This window comes from Sparus aurata, chromosome 5 (assembly GCF_900880675.1).
Source record: "Sparus aurata chromosome 5, fSpaAur1.1, whole genome shotgun sequence".
NCBI classification, from domain to species: domain Eukaryota; kingdom Metazoa; phylum Chordata; class Actinopteri; order Spariformes; family Sparidae; genus Sparus; species Sparus aurata.
This window is the reverse complement of record NC_044191.1, coordinates 29,690,848-29,706,221: the sequence shown is the minus strand read 5'-3', so window position 1 is coordinate 29,706,221 and position 15,374 is coordinate 29,690,848. Positions and strand designations below refer to the sequence as shown.

The 15,374-nt window shown below is 40.3% G+C and overlaps 2 protein-coding genes across 7 annotated transcripts in view; one reads left to right on the top strand and one right to left on the bottom strand.

The window, feature by feature from the left end:
* Window positions 1-454: 454 nt before the first annotated feature.
* On the bottom strand, window positions 455-7,535 carry LOC115582272 (probable gluconokinase). Its single transcript, XM_030418140.1, has 6 exons — window positions 7,234-7,535; window positions 7,071-7,151; window positions 5,788-5,818; window positions 5,582-5,668; window positions 3,283-3,326; window positions 455-2,048 (listed from the first exon to the last, which is right to left on the bottom strand). Exons 2-6 carry the CDS (start codon window positions 7,106-7,108, stop codon window positions 1,679-1,681), a joined length of 570 nt encoding a protein of 189 aa, XP_030274000.1. The 5' UTR covers window positions 7,109-7,151; window positions 7,234-7,535; the 3' UTR covers window positions 455-1,678.
* Window positions 7,536-8,068: 533 nt separating this feature from the next.
* frmd3 (FERM domain containing 3) overlaps window positions 8,069-15,374 on the top strand; it is a 74,787-nt gene continuing 67,481 nt past the window's right edge. For 3 of the 6 annotated variants that reach the window (XM_030418130.1, XM_030418132.1, XM_030418131.1), the window contains exon 1: window positions 8,070-8,501. In XM_030418130.1, coding sequence (XP_030273990.1) covers window positions 8,397-8,501 — 105 coding nt within the window. In that variant the 5' untranslated portion in view covers window positions 8,070-8,396. Of the gene's footprint in view, window positions 8,502-15,374 lie in introns of all 6 variants that reach the window. The other 3 variants (XM_030418134.1, XM_030418133.1, XM_030418129.1) reach the window with 2 other exon arrangements.

The following is a 15,374-nucleotide window of genomic DNA, read 5'->3' as shown; positions in this document are numbered from 1 at the left end:
GGTTTGACAGATGAGATGATACAAAAAACATGATTTGCAGGAGCTCGCAACTAAACTAATCCAGTTACTGATGCTAAATTCACAGGAACTCCAGCAAGGCAGTTTAGATTTTTTTTTTAAAGATCTATTCATTAAATGAGCCTGCGATGCTGAAGGGAAAAACAGGAGTGGAGTCATCTGAAACAAAGAAGTGTTGTGAATGAAGCACATTTCCGAAAGACGATAAATATTCTGGTGCAGGAACTTGTTACCTGTGTCTCAGCTCTGATCTACAGAAAATTAATAGGCCTTTATTTTGAAAATCTATTTCTTAAACTACTCAAATTAACTGTTGTAAAATTAATCTGTTTTAATTCAGTTGTGACCTTAATTTTGCTGGTTTTGGGGAAATGTCAGCAGACATTTAAATATAATGTCAAAGGAGAATAAAATATTCAACTTGAGGTATAAAATATTAAAGCAAAACCTTCATCAGTTCATTTTTATTTCATATTCTGGTGCCCATGCAACTGGGAATCCTCCCAACAAACCTAAAAAAGGGAAAAACTTCCCCTGGAAATGTTGCACATCTGGTATAAACATGTCACAATAAAAACTGATCTATAAAATCAATAAAAGTCATTGCTTGATCAAGTTCATGTTCTGTTTAAGACTTTTTAAAAACCTCTGCCTTTTTTGCTTCTGTAAGGAAAATTAACTCAAGGCATCTGTTCATCATTTCTTTCCTCAACAAAAATACAGTGAAACATTGAATCTTCATAATGACTTTTACAAAGCAACCATCACAATCATCTTCACAAGTTCAGAAAGAGCAAACATCCACACTATCTTTAACTGTTTGGGTGAGTAATCAGACTTTTTCTTTGTTCTCAATCACCCAAAAAAGAAGGAAAAAAAAACTTTTGGTCCCAATTCAAATCTTTCAATATCAAATTCTCTGCAGAAAATACTGGAAAGGCACTCAGACTGTGCTTTGAAATATTTTCAGATAACTAGCTGCAGTTTTCAACCGGATCAGAAAGATTCTGCACTAATTAGTAGATCAAACTAAATCTTCCACTGCAGCTCAAACTTCTCTGTGGTTCTGCGACGTCACATGTTCACTGAGATATGAACAAGACGGATCGTGAAGTGATTTAAAGTCTTCAGTCGGCACTTCTGTGAAGCTCTCATTACTGAAGGCACAGTGTTTGCTTGTGTAACATGGTAACGGTTGAATGCTAACATGCTAACAATGGTGCAGCTACAGCGCTCATGTTGACCTGATGTCTTCAAGGTTTTAGTTTAGTTTTTTTACATGCTAATGTTCGATAATTAGCACTAAATACAATCTAAAGCCAAAGATGATGTTCAAATAGCAGTTTTTGCAGGTGTTTGGTCCTAAATGAAGTTGTGGACAGATCAAACTGCCGACATGATGATGGTGCCAGAAGAAGGTGAGAGGATTACTGAAGGTACTAAATATATTCTGTAGGGACCCTGAACGTGTGAACCACATGTCATAGCTATAAATCAACAAACGTCTACCTCATGTTGGCGGAAAAGTCAGAAAATTATCAAAAGAGGATTCATTATCTGGAAGCCGTGAGTGATCCTGAGACATTTCACTGAATATTCTGATTAGATATTTCAGTCTGGACCGAACATCCTACCACTCTCTTCTGATGTGCTGCAGGAGTCAAGTCATAGGAGACGTCTTGAGGCTCATGGCGTGCCTCTCGACCTCCATGGCTATGTCAGGGATGCTCCTCCTGATGTCCATCGGCAAAACGTTCTCGTCATCCGTCGGAGGCTCCAAGGCATCGAACTGGGAACGCAGCAGATCCGCTTTCATGTAATGTCCTCTGCGAGCCACCATCCTCTGGTGAAGGAGATCGTAGTCACCGTGTAGGAAGATGAAAAAGACATCAGGAAAGGTGGGAGGCAGGATGTCTTGGGCTCGACTGGAAGAGGATGCGAGGGCTCGGGAACCGTGGAGGAGGATCTGTCTGTAGAGGCGCTTCAGGGCGGAGCACACAACGAGAGCATCGGTGCCTGAACATCTTTCTCTGGGATCACAGGACACAGAGTTCAGAGGAAATGAGTAAGAACTGCTCGGCTGTGACAAAAAAAAAAAAAAAAAAAAAGGTAAAACTTTGTGGAAACAATCTCAGCAAACTTAAAGTGAACTCAAAGAGCTGAAAACGAAGGAGGAGGTGAAGAAAAGAAAGAAACGAGAGTGTGAAAGAGTTAAGGAGAAGAAGCCTTTGATGCCGCCGCAGACGTTTTAAGAAAGAGATGGCATACTTTTCCAGCTCTCCCTCACCTCTTCTCTACACTCTCACTCACTTAATCCCACTTTACTCTCCCAGACTCCCCCCCCTCTCCTCGCTCTCTGGTTTTCATCTCAATTTTCAAAACCATCTTTGATATTTTTGATCTTCTTCGACAATTTCACGGCTGTGTGTCTTTACCTCGCCGCTCTGCTCGGCTCCCTCTCCCTCTCTCTCTTTTGCTCTCAACCCATCTTCTCCCACATTTACATTTTACAAAAGTGCGTTGTAGGGCTGCACGAAAAATCTTTAAAAAATCGCGATCTCGATTCACACATACACGTGATCTCCTTTCCACACATGAATACGTCTCCTGGATCTCTAGCTTGTTGTTGTAGCGCAAGCTAGGAACGGTCGCTACTTTCAAATTAAAAGCCCCCCGCTAAGAACCCAGTTCTAAACTCCAATGGGGTGCAATGTAAAGCTCTTATTTTGAAGACAAATTCGTTGTCAATTGTTCACAGGCCAACTTCGGGCTTCACGTCATGTCACATGTTTATGCCTACCTCTGAGGCGGCTTTTGGAAAAGGAGGAATATTACGCCTCCGTTTTAGAAAGCCGACCACAGCAGCTATCACATATCACCTAGCCAAGGATACGGCCCCAATAAACACTGTACAACATGAGGGATCAAAGGATGCCCTCTCATCTTGGAGACTATTTTTTTTTTTTTAATTTTGTAAAAATCATTTCTCATCCAATGATAGAACTTCAACAAAACAAAAAAAACATTGCTTTGGCAGAGGCATAGTAGTATCTGCCATAATAAAATGTTTTTTTTGTTTTGTTCAAGTTCATTAGTGCAATAAACATCTTGTGAAAAAAATTGTGCCAGAGAATCGTGATCTCAATTCTAAGCAAAAAAATCGTGATTCTCATTTTTTCCAGAATCGTGCAGCCCTAGTGCGTTGTGTTTTCAGTGCGTGTGTGCGTTAAAATCTGTGTGTATATAAGGTTAGTTTATTCTTACCTCTCAATAACTTCATGCACTTTGAGAAGCCAAGGCAATCGGTCCTGAAGAGACAAACATGACAAATGGTTATATTTTTTGTTACAAACAACATGATGTAGAATCAAGTTATTGTTTTTTTTCAGAAATTAAGAAATGTTTATAATCTTTGTAACTGATTTATGTCTTGTTTATTTATTCTATTTGTTCTTATATGGAGGACTAAAGCTGCAAAAGTCAGAAAATAAAGAAATGAATAAATAAATAGCGAAAAAAATAAATACATTTAAATATCATTTAAAAATGTAACGCCATTAAATGCACCAAAAAATAATATTACAAATAAATATATGCATGAACTAATGCTCAAAATGTGACATAATTAGATATTTCTGTCCAGATTCTCCTCTGTTTACTTACCTTTGTATTAATTCACCTATTTATTTACTTTCCCATTTAAGATTTCACCTCATTAATTTATTTCTAAATTAATTTACATATTTATTTCTGTATTCTTTTCTATTTGCAAAATTGTACATAAATAAACATGTGAATATATATGTTAATGTATACATTAATTGGAACATTAATTAATCTATATGTTTGAATACATTATATATAATAAATTCATTAAATTGTAAATAGGGTAATTAATAATAAGGTATATACATACAGGAACAAAAAATAAAACAGATAAATCAATTGATGTCACATTTTATAGATGACGTAATGCACCCATATATTTTTAGAATTACTGTTGGTGCATTTGATGGCATCTTTACTCATTTATTGAGACATTTATTCATTTATTTATTTACATAATCATTTATTTATTTATTTACATAATGGTTTATTTATTTATTCACTTTTCTATTTTGATTTTGGCATTTTAAGTCCTCCATACCTGTAGTCTCCTTCCAAAAGGTAAGTTAAGGTAACTTGATCCTTGATATAGAAATATATCACTTTATAAAAGGAAAATAAATATTACAATTCACTCTGTTTCAGAGGTTTACAGCTTTGAGCAGTTTGGCAGCGCATGAAGGGAAGAGAAGACTCTGAATTACTTTCGGGGTCACTTTTATTAACAGAGACTCTGACTATTCACTTTGATGAATTCAATCATGTACAGACTTAGTTTCAGCACATCATCCATCCAACCATTCATCATATCAGAATGAAGGTTGGAAGAAAATATAATAACATTTCTCGATGTAACACAATCTCAAGTGCACATGAGATTATCTATGCTATAATGCACAGTGCTATTTATTTTAAATAGATAAATAACTCAGACGGTACAGGATGTTCGTCGCAGTGCATCAGAGGACAGATGTAGTGTGTGCTGAGGCTGCGGTGGATGAAGCCAGACTGTGTCATCAAAGTGAAGTCTGTCTCATAAATTCACCAAAAATATTCTCCTCCTCTCTAAAAGTACGACGGTCGGATCCAACATGTAAAAAACTAACGAGGCAACAGAAGCCGAGGAGACGATTCTATAGTGGATCTGATCAATCAAAGCTGGGACACGCGCTGCCAATAGTTCATCAATCAGTCCTCATTCGGCTGTAACTGAACCGAGTCTAGTTTTTTTCTCACTGCAGTGCTTTTAAAATGAAGAGCTGAACTCAAACGAGAGGACTCACATTCTCTCATGTCCTGTTTGGTAATGCCAGCCTAAACCTGCCAACTCTAAAGGCATCAAACACACAGTCGTGCCAAAGCCTGACAGTAATCCCAAATTTACATTTATGCTTCACCTCATCATTCATTCACAAACTGCCAACCGCTTAGTAGTTTAAAAAAACATGCCAATGCGTTGGACAGAGCGGGTCCCTGCTGCTCAAAGTGGTTTTTTTTCTGAGTGGGCGGTTATCATCAGCCACCAAGCAGCGCTACCAGCGCGCCGCTGCCAAACGCTGGCGGGGGCTGCTCCGCCTGCGAGCGTGTAAACTCAGCTTTGGCAGGTAGCCAGTCAATTGTTTTGGAGGTCTCCCTTTATTTTGAAAGTCAGCATGGACAGGGGGTAGATAAATGTTGAACAAACAGAAAATAAATCCCTCAGCTGCACTTTAGGACCGTGGGCTGTGATGAAAGAGCTCAGTCTCTCTCCCCTCCTGCCTTCACTGTCTGCCGGCTACACTGACGCCTCCTCCCGGAACTTGTTGAGGTCTCCGTGGCCGCGAGTCAGAGACAATGATTTTCACCGACAGGAGAGAAATTAGATCAGTCCGTAAATGACTGACACTCAACGAGAGCTGACAAGACACCTCCACACACACACACACACACACACACACACACACACACACACACACACCTGGTCTGTCAATGGTTCACCCCGGGCCATCTTCTCTATGTTCTCTGGTGGGTGGAAGTTGTCCCCTTCATGCAGCGGCCAGCCCAACTGGTGAGTAAATACAATTAAATGTTAACTTACCCTGTGTAAAAAAACATGTGATGGAGGTGTGTGTGTGTGTGTGTGTGTGTGTGTGTAGAGAGAAAGAGGGGGGTAGATCCAATTACCTTTTCTGACAGGAAGGCCCCCAATGTGCTTCTATACAGTGGATGAAATAACAGAGAATTATAACAGATAATAAAGGAACACTTTTAAAAAATGTTTCACGTGAAACACTAACACATTACTTCACTCAAACTTCTCAGCTGGGTGGATTTTTTGCCTTTGTTTTTCTTCTGTGTTAGTTATATCTTTCTCTTTCTGACTTATTATATATTTATTGTTTAGTTTTGTGTATTTTTAAGGCCAATCGAGGCTTTTAGGCTCTCAGAATCTCCTCTGTTGTTGTTTTGAAGCCGAGATGGCAACAGGTAATCTTTAGTATATTGCCTACATACGTCTCTTTTGACCTTTGTCTTGTGTAAGTCATGATTAAATGGCTGCTTACGCCGGATTATTTTAAGTTTTTGTTTTTGGTCATAGATGATAAGGTTTCCTATTATAGTTCCCCTGTTATCCAGCTGAGTTGGAAAAGTGCTTAATGTGAGGAAACACTGGCTATAAATGCTGCGGTGTGACAACGGTTTATGCTTCATACATGTCAACATACAAAAAAACATTAAATGAGTAACTAAATAAATGATAAAGGTATTGTGAGCTTGTGTGAAGACTCATTTTTGCTATATTCTGATGTTTTATAGACAAAAAAATTAATTTATTAAGAAAGAAATCCACTGATGATCAGATAATGAAACTAATTATTAGCTGTTGTACGACAGCCAATTATGTAATAGACGATTAATGGGACATTCACCTTCTTATCACTGAGGCACACAAATATCTTTATTTGTTTCTCCTTCACAAAGCATCTTTTTCCTTGTGTGCATCAACAAACCTACATTTTTTGTTTATACTCTTTAATGTGCCTCTTATTTAGAGCCTACTTGCTTTACTACCTACACGCCGATATGTAAATAACAGTGTAAAAGATTCTGATGTCAGTTTATCTTCTGATAAACACATATTTTTGCAGCGATCACTTAAATGTGGTTATTAAACACTTGACTTGACAAAAAGCTGTGCTCTGTAATGGATTTTTACAGTTTAACAATCACTGTTCTCGTCCCAAAAGACATCAGCGCTCTGAAATAGTAAACTTCACTGAAAATGTAATAATAACAAACCACTTTAGACATTTTCCATCTTTCTTTATCATAATACCTAAAAAAATAAAGGTTTAATATCAGACAACACACATCAATGTGTCTGTGATGGGCCAGTATCGATGTGTCTGTGTTCTTATAAAGCCTACCAGCTGTTCTTAATCAACACAAACAGACAGTAAACATACTTTCCACAGCCTGACACTCCCATTATGATGTAGATCATCCTGTCTGTGGACACCTGGAGGCAGCTGCTGTCCTGAAAATGGCTTCAAGAGGGAGAAAAATGATTTTACATTAAACTTCACGACTAAAACAGAAACATTTTAGGATTAATATCTTGACACCCACCGTTATAATGAGCTGATAGTGTTCATGTATCTGACTTTAACCTCTGACAGGTGTATCCCAGCAGTAAACATGTTTTATCAGCTCTGACGTGTAAACATTTTATAACTTCTTCAGCCGCGGACGAGAATAAATGAGACGCTGCTGTTGGAAATCTGATCTCTAACAAATACTCGTTGTGTCTCTGGTGTGTAAAAGAGGCGATAAAACCCCCATGAAGCCTCTAACCCACTTCACTGAGCGGTGCCCATGCTAGTGCCATGGCCGCGGGTTGTTTTTCCTGAGGTGCGTGATGACGCACGAAGCGCGTCAGCGCTAACGTAACACTTAAAGGGGCCAGCGCTCCGTTCTGGCTCAGATTACGTAGCAGCTAAATTGTCTTTGACGTCATTGTAGCTGGAAATAAAACAAAGAAATCTCACAGTTCAGATTAGTTTTATGCAGATGAAGTGATGAGATCTGTTTGTTTGTCATAATTAGGTGTAAAACAGACATAAATCCACATGTTGGTGCACAAAGTGAAGACTTTCTCACTTATATGACTGATATTGGCCTTTATGTGTGTTTTAGCGACTATTAATTTTCAGAGAGTTATTAAATTGTGGATAAACAAAGCAGATGAAATGAGTGAGTCATTTATTCCTGAATTATGAAAATATGAGGATATAAGCCATATTTCAAACTCCACGGGGCGGTTGATTTATACATCCACACACGCACGGACCAATAAGTGCAATTTGAGGGGCTCATGCTGAAATTTGGAAAGAGAGGGGAAAAGAAGTGGAGAGAGAGAGAGAGAGAGAGAGAGAGAGAGAGAGAAAGAGAGAGAGAGAGAGAGGGGAAAAAGCCGTCCTCCCTCCTGTAGATCACCAGTGGGCAGGCTGGAGACGGATGCGAGCTCTCCTCCCTCCCGCTCTGTCGCATCCATCCATATCTCTTATCCATCCACCCTCCCTCCCATCCATCCACCTCTCCATCCTCCCATTCATTCCCAAGGGCGTCGCGCACGCGGGGTGACAGGACCCGGACCAACAAAATAAAAAAAAATAAAAAAGGCGCATACATGTATGTATGCGTGCGTCTGCGCGAGTCCTCCTCCGTCTGTGTGCTCTGGCCGTGGATTCCGCTGCTTGACATGAGGAGCTGAAACAGAACCGAACAGGAGGATGAAAATGCTCCGGTTTCGCAGCCCCAGCATCCGCTCCTTGGACCAGGAGGTCCTCTGCACGATCCGGTTACTGGACGACTCCGAGATCTCCTGCAGCATCCAGGTAGAAGGAGAGCCTCATCATGCTTCAGCTCGCGCATTATGCTCTGTGTTTAATTGCAAATATCACGTGGATGCAGCAGATTTTTGCATTTCCTTTAATTATCCACACGGGTTTATTTTGTATTCTGGTCATATCGTCATTTCTTGTGCAACAAAGACCTGTTTTTTTTTCTTCCTTTTTTTTTCCCCCCACTACGCATTGTTCCTGTAGTTTCCACGCTGCTGTGATTTACTGGAGAGGTTGCACGCTTTGCTCCACATACACGAAAGATGTAGTGATGAGATTTTTCTTTTTAAAGAAGAGGAAGAAGAAAAAGAAGAAGAAGAAGAAGGAAGAAATAAAGCATAGAGCGACACGAGCTGCCAAACAAGATGTGACCCACATGGAGAGAAGTTAGGATGAAGTTTGGTTCCTATAGCAGAGAAGAAATGCTGGAGCATCATGGGTGTGGTGGTGATAGTGATGAAGATTGATGATGATGAGAGGACAGAGAGGACAGCAGTTTGGGTTATTGATTTCAGTCAACCACAGGAAGCTGGCTGCTGTGTGACTGAACTTCTCAGAAAGCAATCAGGGTCTGAAATCTCAGCCGGTAACTGGAATGATCAGGGTTAAATCAAGATGAGACAATATAAGGAAGAGTACAACCTTTGTTTCTTTTATTTTGCTCCCATAAAATTACATTTCTGTTCGTTCCTCTCATGTCAGAATGTGGATCAATGTGCCGCCCTGCGAATTACACAAGCAGGAGTGTCTGAGATGTTTGCACCCACGCCTTCATGATGCCGTACTCATAGTTTTCAGGGAAAAAAGCGGTGATATAATCTACGACGATGGGGCTCTGCAAGAGGATGTTCTCTACTAAAAATTCAAAGTCAGCAGGCTAAAAAAAAGAGTTGATCTGTGAGCTGTAACGTTGCGTTTTGCTTAATCTTCTATCAGTGTGGAGTGATTTTTGTGTGCATACCTTCTCAGAATGGTAGCTGGCAACCGCCGTGGTTTTCTGATTACAAAGCCTGGTTTGTACGTTTGAACATTAACTGTTGGTCAGTGTGTCTGACCTGATATGAAGCAAAGCAGGGAGGTTGTGAGTTCAAACATGCTGATCGGTTGGGTCCTTTCTGTAGGGAGTTGATGGATTTTCCTCAGGTGCTCCAGCTTCCTCCCACAGGCCAAATACATGCAGGTTAACTAATGACTCTAAATTGCCCGGAGGTGAGAACGGCTGTCAATCTTTGTCAGCTCAATGAGTTCAGCCCAGTCGTCAGCTGACGGAATACAAGTAATGGGATTACATAATCAAGATACAAAGAAAAGTACCTGTAATCTGGTTTAGTTACAGAAAAAAAAGATGCAATCAGATTAATGATACCTTCTTTAAAAGGGGGATTACCAACAGGATTATAATTTTAGAATACAGAATCATTTACCGGTGTAACCATGAAGACACTTCACAGGTGTCACGTAAAAAACACAAGTATGTATTCACACTTGTTATTAAGATAAGTATTGATTGGTACGGATTAGGATCTATAAAGTAAAATAATCAAGTTAAGTTACTTTTGCATTGTGCTAACTGGATTACGTTACTGACTCCATTTTTTAGGAGGCAATAAAATAAAACCTAGTCAGTTTAGGTTTCTGCAAACCACTTACACGCTGACACTTGTAAGCTACGTACCATAATTACATATTTACATGTTATATCACCTTCACATTACATCTTTATGACCTGACTGCCATGTTGTGTTTCAACATTTGAAAGTGTTACACCACTGGATGTTTTTGATGGAAAACATAGGCGTGCAGGTTATTTTAAAGCCAAAATATGATCTTTTCCAAACCCTAACCAACTGGTTCCTGTGCCTAAATCTAAACAGACATTAAGTACAACAAATGTAAAGTTTCAACACATCCGTGATCTGCAGAAACATTCATTGCCAACATTTATTCTTGACGACTGGTTTGATCAACGTAAACCGACAAGGAACTAAAACACAAACCACCATCTTAAAACTGACGTGCAGCCAACTTGAAAACCGACATAAAAGGAGAAAAACAAGAACACTGGATCCAGGAAATGGATGGCAGGTGTTAGATATTCTCATTTGAATATTGAAACCCTTTTTTTAGCTGCCTGAACAAAGGAAAACCGAACTTTTTTCCTGTTTACACAAACAAATCAGATCCTGTGTGGCTCCTGGCCTCCAGCTCTGAGCTGCAGCTGCTGCCAGAGAAGTAAAAGTAAAATCCTGCTAATCCGCCAATTTATGACTCATTATTACGGGGCACACAAGTTTAAAAGAGGACAGCGCTTAAAGACATGTGCAATGCTTCAGTATATAAACATTATTGTATTTAAATTCTATACAGCATTGCACCAAATCCTTCAAAGCAGCAGCAGCAGCAGCTTGTTGACAACCCAGAACAGTTGAAGAGAGTCGAGAGGAGCCGTGAGTGAACGCTGCTCCGAGCGGAGCCTCGTCTCCTCCTGAGCCGCCTTCACAAGATGTTGTCAGCTGCCTCTGCCCCGCTGTCTGACCCTGAAAGACTGAAAACATTCGCTGCATGTCAAACTAACTGTCCTGCTGCTGTCCTGCATGTACCCAATCAATGATTTACAAAACAGAATAAAGTGCACGGAGAGAGGATGAGGCAGAGAGGCAGCGGGAGGTTGTGTCTGGTTCTTTGTGTTGCACATGCATGTATACCTGCGAGCTTGTGTCTCTGTGAGCACAGACGTGTGTTAAACTTTGTGTACAGGTACAGATACAAGTGTGGCTTCTCGGGTTCAAGATGTCCAAAGTGTGCCTGTGCTTTTAGCTGTGTGTCTGTCTATCTGTACGCGATAAGGAAATGGACATTTATATTTCTAGCTGACTGCGTTTTCCAGGGCTTTCTTTAATGGCTTTGTGTTCCGGTGCTGAGCAGCTCCTTCCTACATATTTCATGACATCCTGTACTCCTCATGCTAACAACTGCACTTCTCCTCTTTCACTGTTCCGAGACTTCCACCTTTTACTTTACTTACTCATTCTTACTCTCTGCATTGTCAATATCTGTCTCTCTTAATTTCTCTAAATCAAGATCAGATGCCAAAGAATGCACTGAATTAAACGTCATCACGAGAATGATGTCATAACTTGTCCTCAGAGTGTGCTTGTGAGCAAACTCATCACGACTGAATGGTTTTAACCTGAGTCTTGCGATGCCCATACTTCATTTAATTTTCCTCCGAGGCATCAGCTCTTGACTTTGCATAAAACATGGGTGACATTAGCCAGGTCCCTGTGAGGCACAATATTTGGCACCATGTGGATTATCCTGATTGAATGAAGACTTTCAACATCTTATTTAAGCCCTTTATCCTAAAAATGGATGAATATTTATGACTGGAACATTTATTATGTAACAAAGTGTCATGAGTGCAAGTATGACGATGCAAAAAGACACATAAATAGGATTTATTAAGAGTTAAATAAAATCAATTTACATGTGTTGTCCCTGTCAATAAACTGATAAACATTTTTAAAGGATTTCATAAGAGTGCGTACCTCTGCTAAGGCCCAACAGTTTTGACAGAAATGTGGAAAAGTGCGATGTTAAAGAAAAGTAGAAAACATTTCCTGGACTCGTTCGTTTATCTGGATCCGCACCAAAACTTCCTCGGGTCTATTCTGGACCGAGACTCATCCTTTATTAAAGTTGCATTGAAATTGGTTCTGTGGGTTTTGTGCAATTCTGTTGACAAACCAACAAACCAACCAACAGACATGGGTTAAAAAACATAACCTCCTTGGTGGAGGTAATAAAATAAAAACAAGCTAACTGAATAAGCACTTTTTCATGGTCACATTTTGACATGATGAGGTGAAAATCTGGGATCTTTCTTCATCAACAATGGTAAAGTGATTTCATAGTTGTTCTAGTTCTAGTAGTTACTGGATGTGGAAAGTTTCAAAGAAGCCACCGAGGAAGTTATGTTTTCTCCCGTGTTGGTTTGTTTTTTGGTTGGTTTGTGAGCAGGATTACACAAAAACTACTAAATGGATTTCCTTGAAACTTGGATGGAGGAATGATCTCAGCCCAGAATAGAGCCCATTAACTTTTGATGCAGTTCCAGATTAAGTTACGAATCTGGTGGCCTTGGCGGAGGTATGCGCTCTACTGGGTGCCATTTTCTTCAAATAGAAAATAGAATAAAATTGGGAAACACAAATTACCATAAAAACAATACGTACATTACATGGGCGAGCGGTCATAATAAGCTATAAATGCAGTGCATGCCCAAGCCCTTCAATTAAAATAATTGAAAATATTAATCCGGCAGTGTGTTCAATTATACAATACCTTAGTTCTACTGTTTTGGTCTTAAATCTGTGCCTAATCTGTCCCGTTTTGCTTGCGAAAAGCTGGAAAGCTGACAGCTTGTTTCATGCATGCGCACTGTGACACCGAGTAGTACAGTCACTGCTCGAGGCTGTGTTTACTGTAGATGAGCATTTTGAATGGCAAAAAAGCTGTCAATGAAGCAGCTTATCTGCCAACGCGCATGTGTAAAACAGACTTGTTTGAATTGTTCAGCGGGAAACTGTCAGTGGTTCATTTCATCGTGTAGCCTGGGTCAAAATGAGTGAAAATATTAATTCTATTCAGTCTTTGCGTTCAGTGCCGTTTTCGCGGAGAACTTTTGAGGAAAAGAAAACTATAATTTCAAGTGGACGGCCTACTCTTGAAGTAAATATAACAAAAACTGCAAAGAATTTCGTCCATCACTTTCAAGCCAGCACGTATGAGAAACATAAATGGCTAGCTGGCTGTCCACAGGTTAGCAAACTGTTCTGTTGGCCGTGTCTCCTTTTTTCCACGGAACACACAGTCTGGACCTCGACAGGTTATGGTGATTTAAACAACCTTCACACTGCTATGAGCAAGCATGAGCGTGCATCTTCGCACATCCTTGGTGACCTTTTACTATCGAGTTGATATAGTAGTTAAAAACCATATTATATTTTTTATTAATAAATAAATACCCCCCTTACGGGCGCGCATGGTATTGACACTTCAGCATGACCACAGTAAAAGGTCACCGCTCATTGAGCCACTGGTACATTATTACAATCATCGATCATTTCAGCAAACAATGAACATGTGATCTGCTCATGGTTAAACACACAGTCATTACAGTAATGTCAACAAACAATGAAATCATGTATGAATCATTTGTTATCAGGTGTAAAGGCTCAAAGCTTTACAAACCCTGTCCTAATAATGTTTATAGGTGAGCTACTCAGTATTTATTAACCATTTACAAAGTATTATAAACATCATCTGCAACTTTACTGTAACAACTGCTTAATAAATGGATATCATTGTCTATTAACAGCGAAATAACTATAAACTCAGTATGATGAGTATTATAACATGTTGGTGGGAAACAGATGAGTGTGTGCACATAGTTTGTTTGTGTATCAGAGATGTGATTGCTGATGTTTTTTCAGGTTCTGGGTCACGAGACCAGCTGAGCATCATCATTTTTAAGTTGTTTACTGTGACTCCGAGAATAACTCGACATCAGAATATGAGGCAGGTAGCGTTGGTGTGTGTGTGTGTGTGTGTGTATGTGTGTATGTGTGTTTTGTGTGTGTCTACAGCCCGGGGGGTTGAACGTGTGCAGCCTGCTGCTCTCATGTTCGGCGGTAATGTTAAGTCAGACCTGCTGCAAGAGAGACACGTCAAGATCAAAACACATTGACCTCCTCTCCCCTTCACCCTCCACTCCTCCTCCTCCTCCTCCTCCTCCTCTTCTTCTCCTCATCCTCCCATCCATCCCTCTCCTCTTTCCCTCGCTGCTTTGCTCCTTCTCCCCACTTATTCTGTGATCCACTTTCAGCTCCTCTGACCACCTTTTATCACTTTCTATTTTTACATCCCTCATCTATATCCTCTACCCTCCTCCTTCTCGGTAACACGTCATGTATAATTAAGGGAGATCACTGTTCTTCATGTGGCCGACATCAGTCAGCTGTCAGTGATGCGCCACACCACGAGTGTGTGTGTGCATATCTGTGTGTGTGTGTGTTTGGGGGGGTGGGGTAGCCGCGGCTCACTTGCATGAAAGATTTAAAAGTCGCCACTGAGCCAAAGTTCTGCAATTAAGGACATTAATTCAGCATACTTAGCAAGAAAATGACTTCATGGACACAGAAATAGCTTTAACTTCTGGAAGCTTGAAATATATCCCGCTGATGATGGCTCTGTTTCTATTCTTGCGGGAGTCACCTTATCAATACACGCCTTGGACAATCTATTTAAAGCTGCGTACAGATGCTGGTATTGTTTTTCACTGCGTCTGCCTTTTACCCGGTCAAGGAGAGGTGTATGTGTGGAGCTGAGGTGGTGCCGGCAGTTATTTACTAGGGTTTTTTCGCGTGGCGGCGGTGCTGAGGCAGAGCGATTGTTTCGGCTGGTAGGCATTCTTTGGAACAAGTATATAAATAGCAGCAGTTTTCTATTCTTATCCGCGCGCCTCTTTGATGCTCTGCCGAAGATGACTAAAGAGAAATAATCCCTTTTCTGACTTGTGCTCCAAACTGAGAGGGAGCAGCGAGAGATGAGACGGCGGGACTGAAGGGGAGGGAGGGATGGAGGGATGGAGACATCAAAGGAAAGAGAGAGATGGATGATAAGACAAAATAAAAAGATGACATGGTCGGTCACATGACATGAGCACAAACTCAACAGGGTGGAGGAAGGAGGAAGGAGGAAGGAGAGGAGACGAGGTGGAGCGGCAGTGGGAAAAACAGATTAAGCAGATTAAAACATGAAACAGATTTGAAATGAGACTGGCAGACACGGGCAGATTTTCAAAAA

Bases quoted from the DNA above. Each gene is read 5' to 3' on its own strand.
- LOC115582272 (XM_030418140.1), bottom strand. From the start codon at position 7,108: ATGATCTACATCATAATGGGAGTGTCAGGCTGTGGAAA. The intron at 3,327-5,581 runs GTGTGTGTGTGT...TTGTCTCTTCAG, and splicing joins GTGAACCATTGACAGACCAG to GACCGATTGCCTTGGCTTCT. The intron at 2,049-3,282 runs GTAAGAATAAAC...CTGTGATCCCAG, and splicing joins GTGCATGAAGTTATTGAGAG to AGAAAGATGTTCAGGCACCG.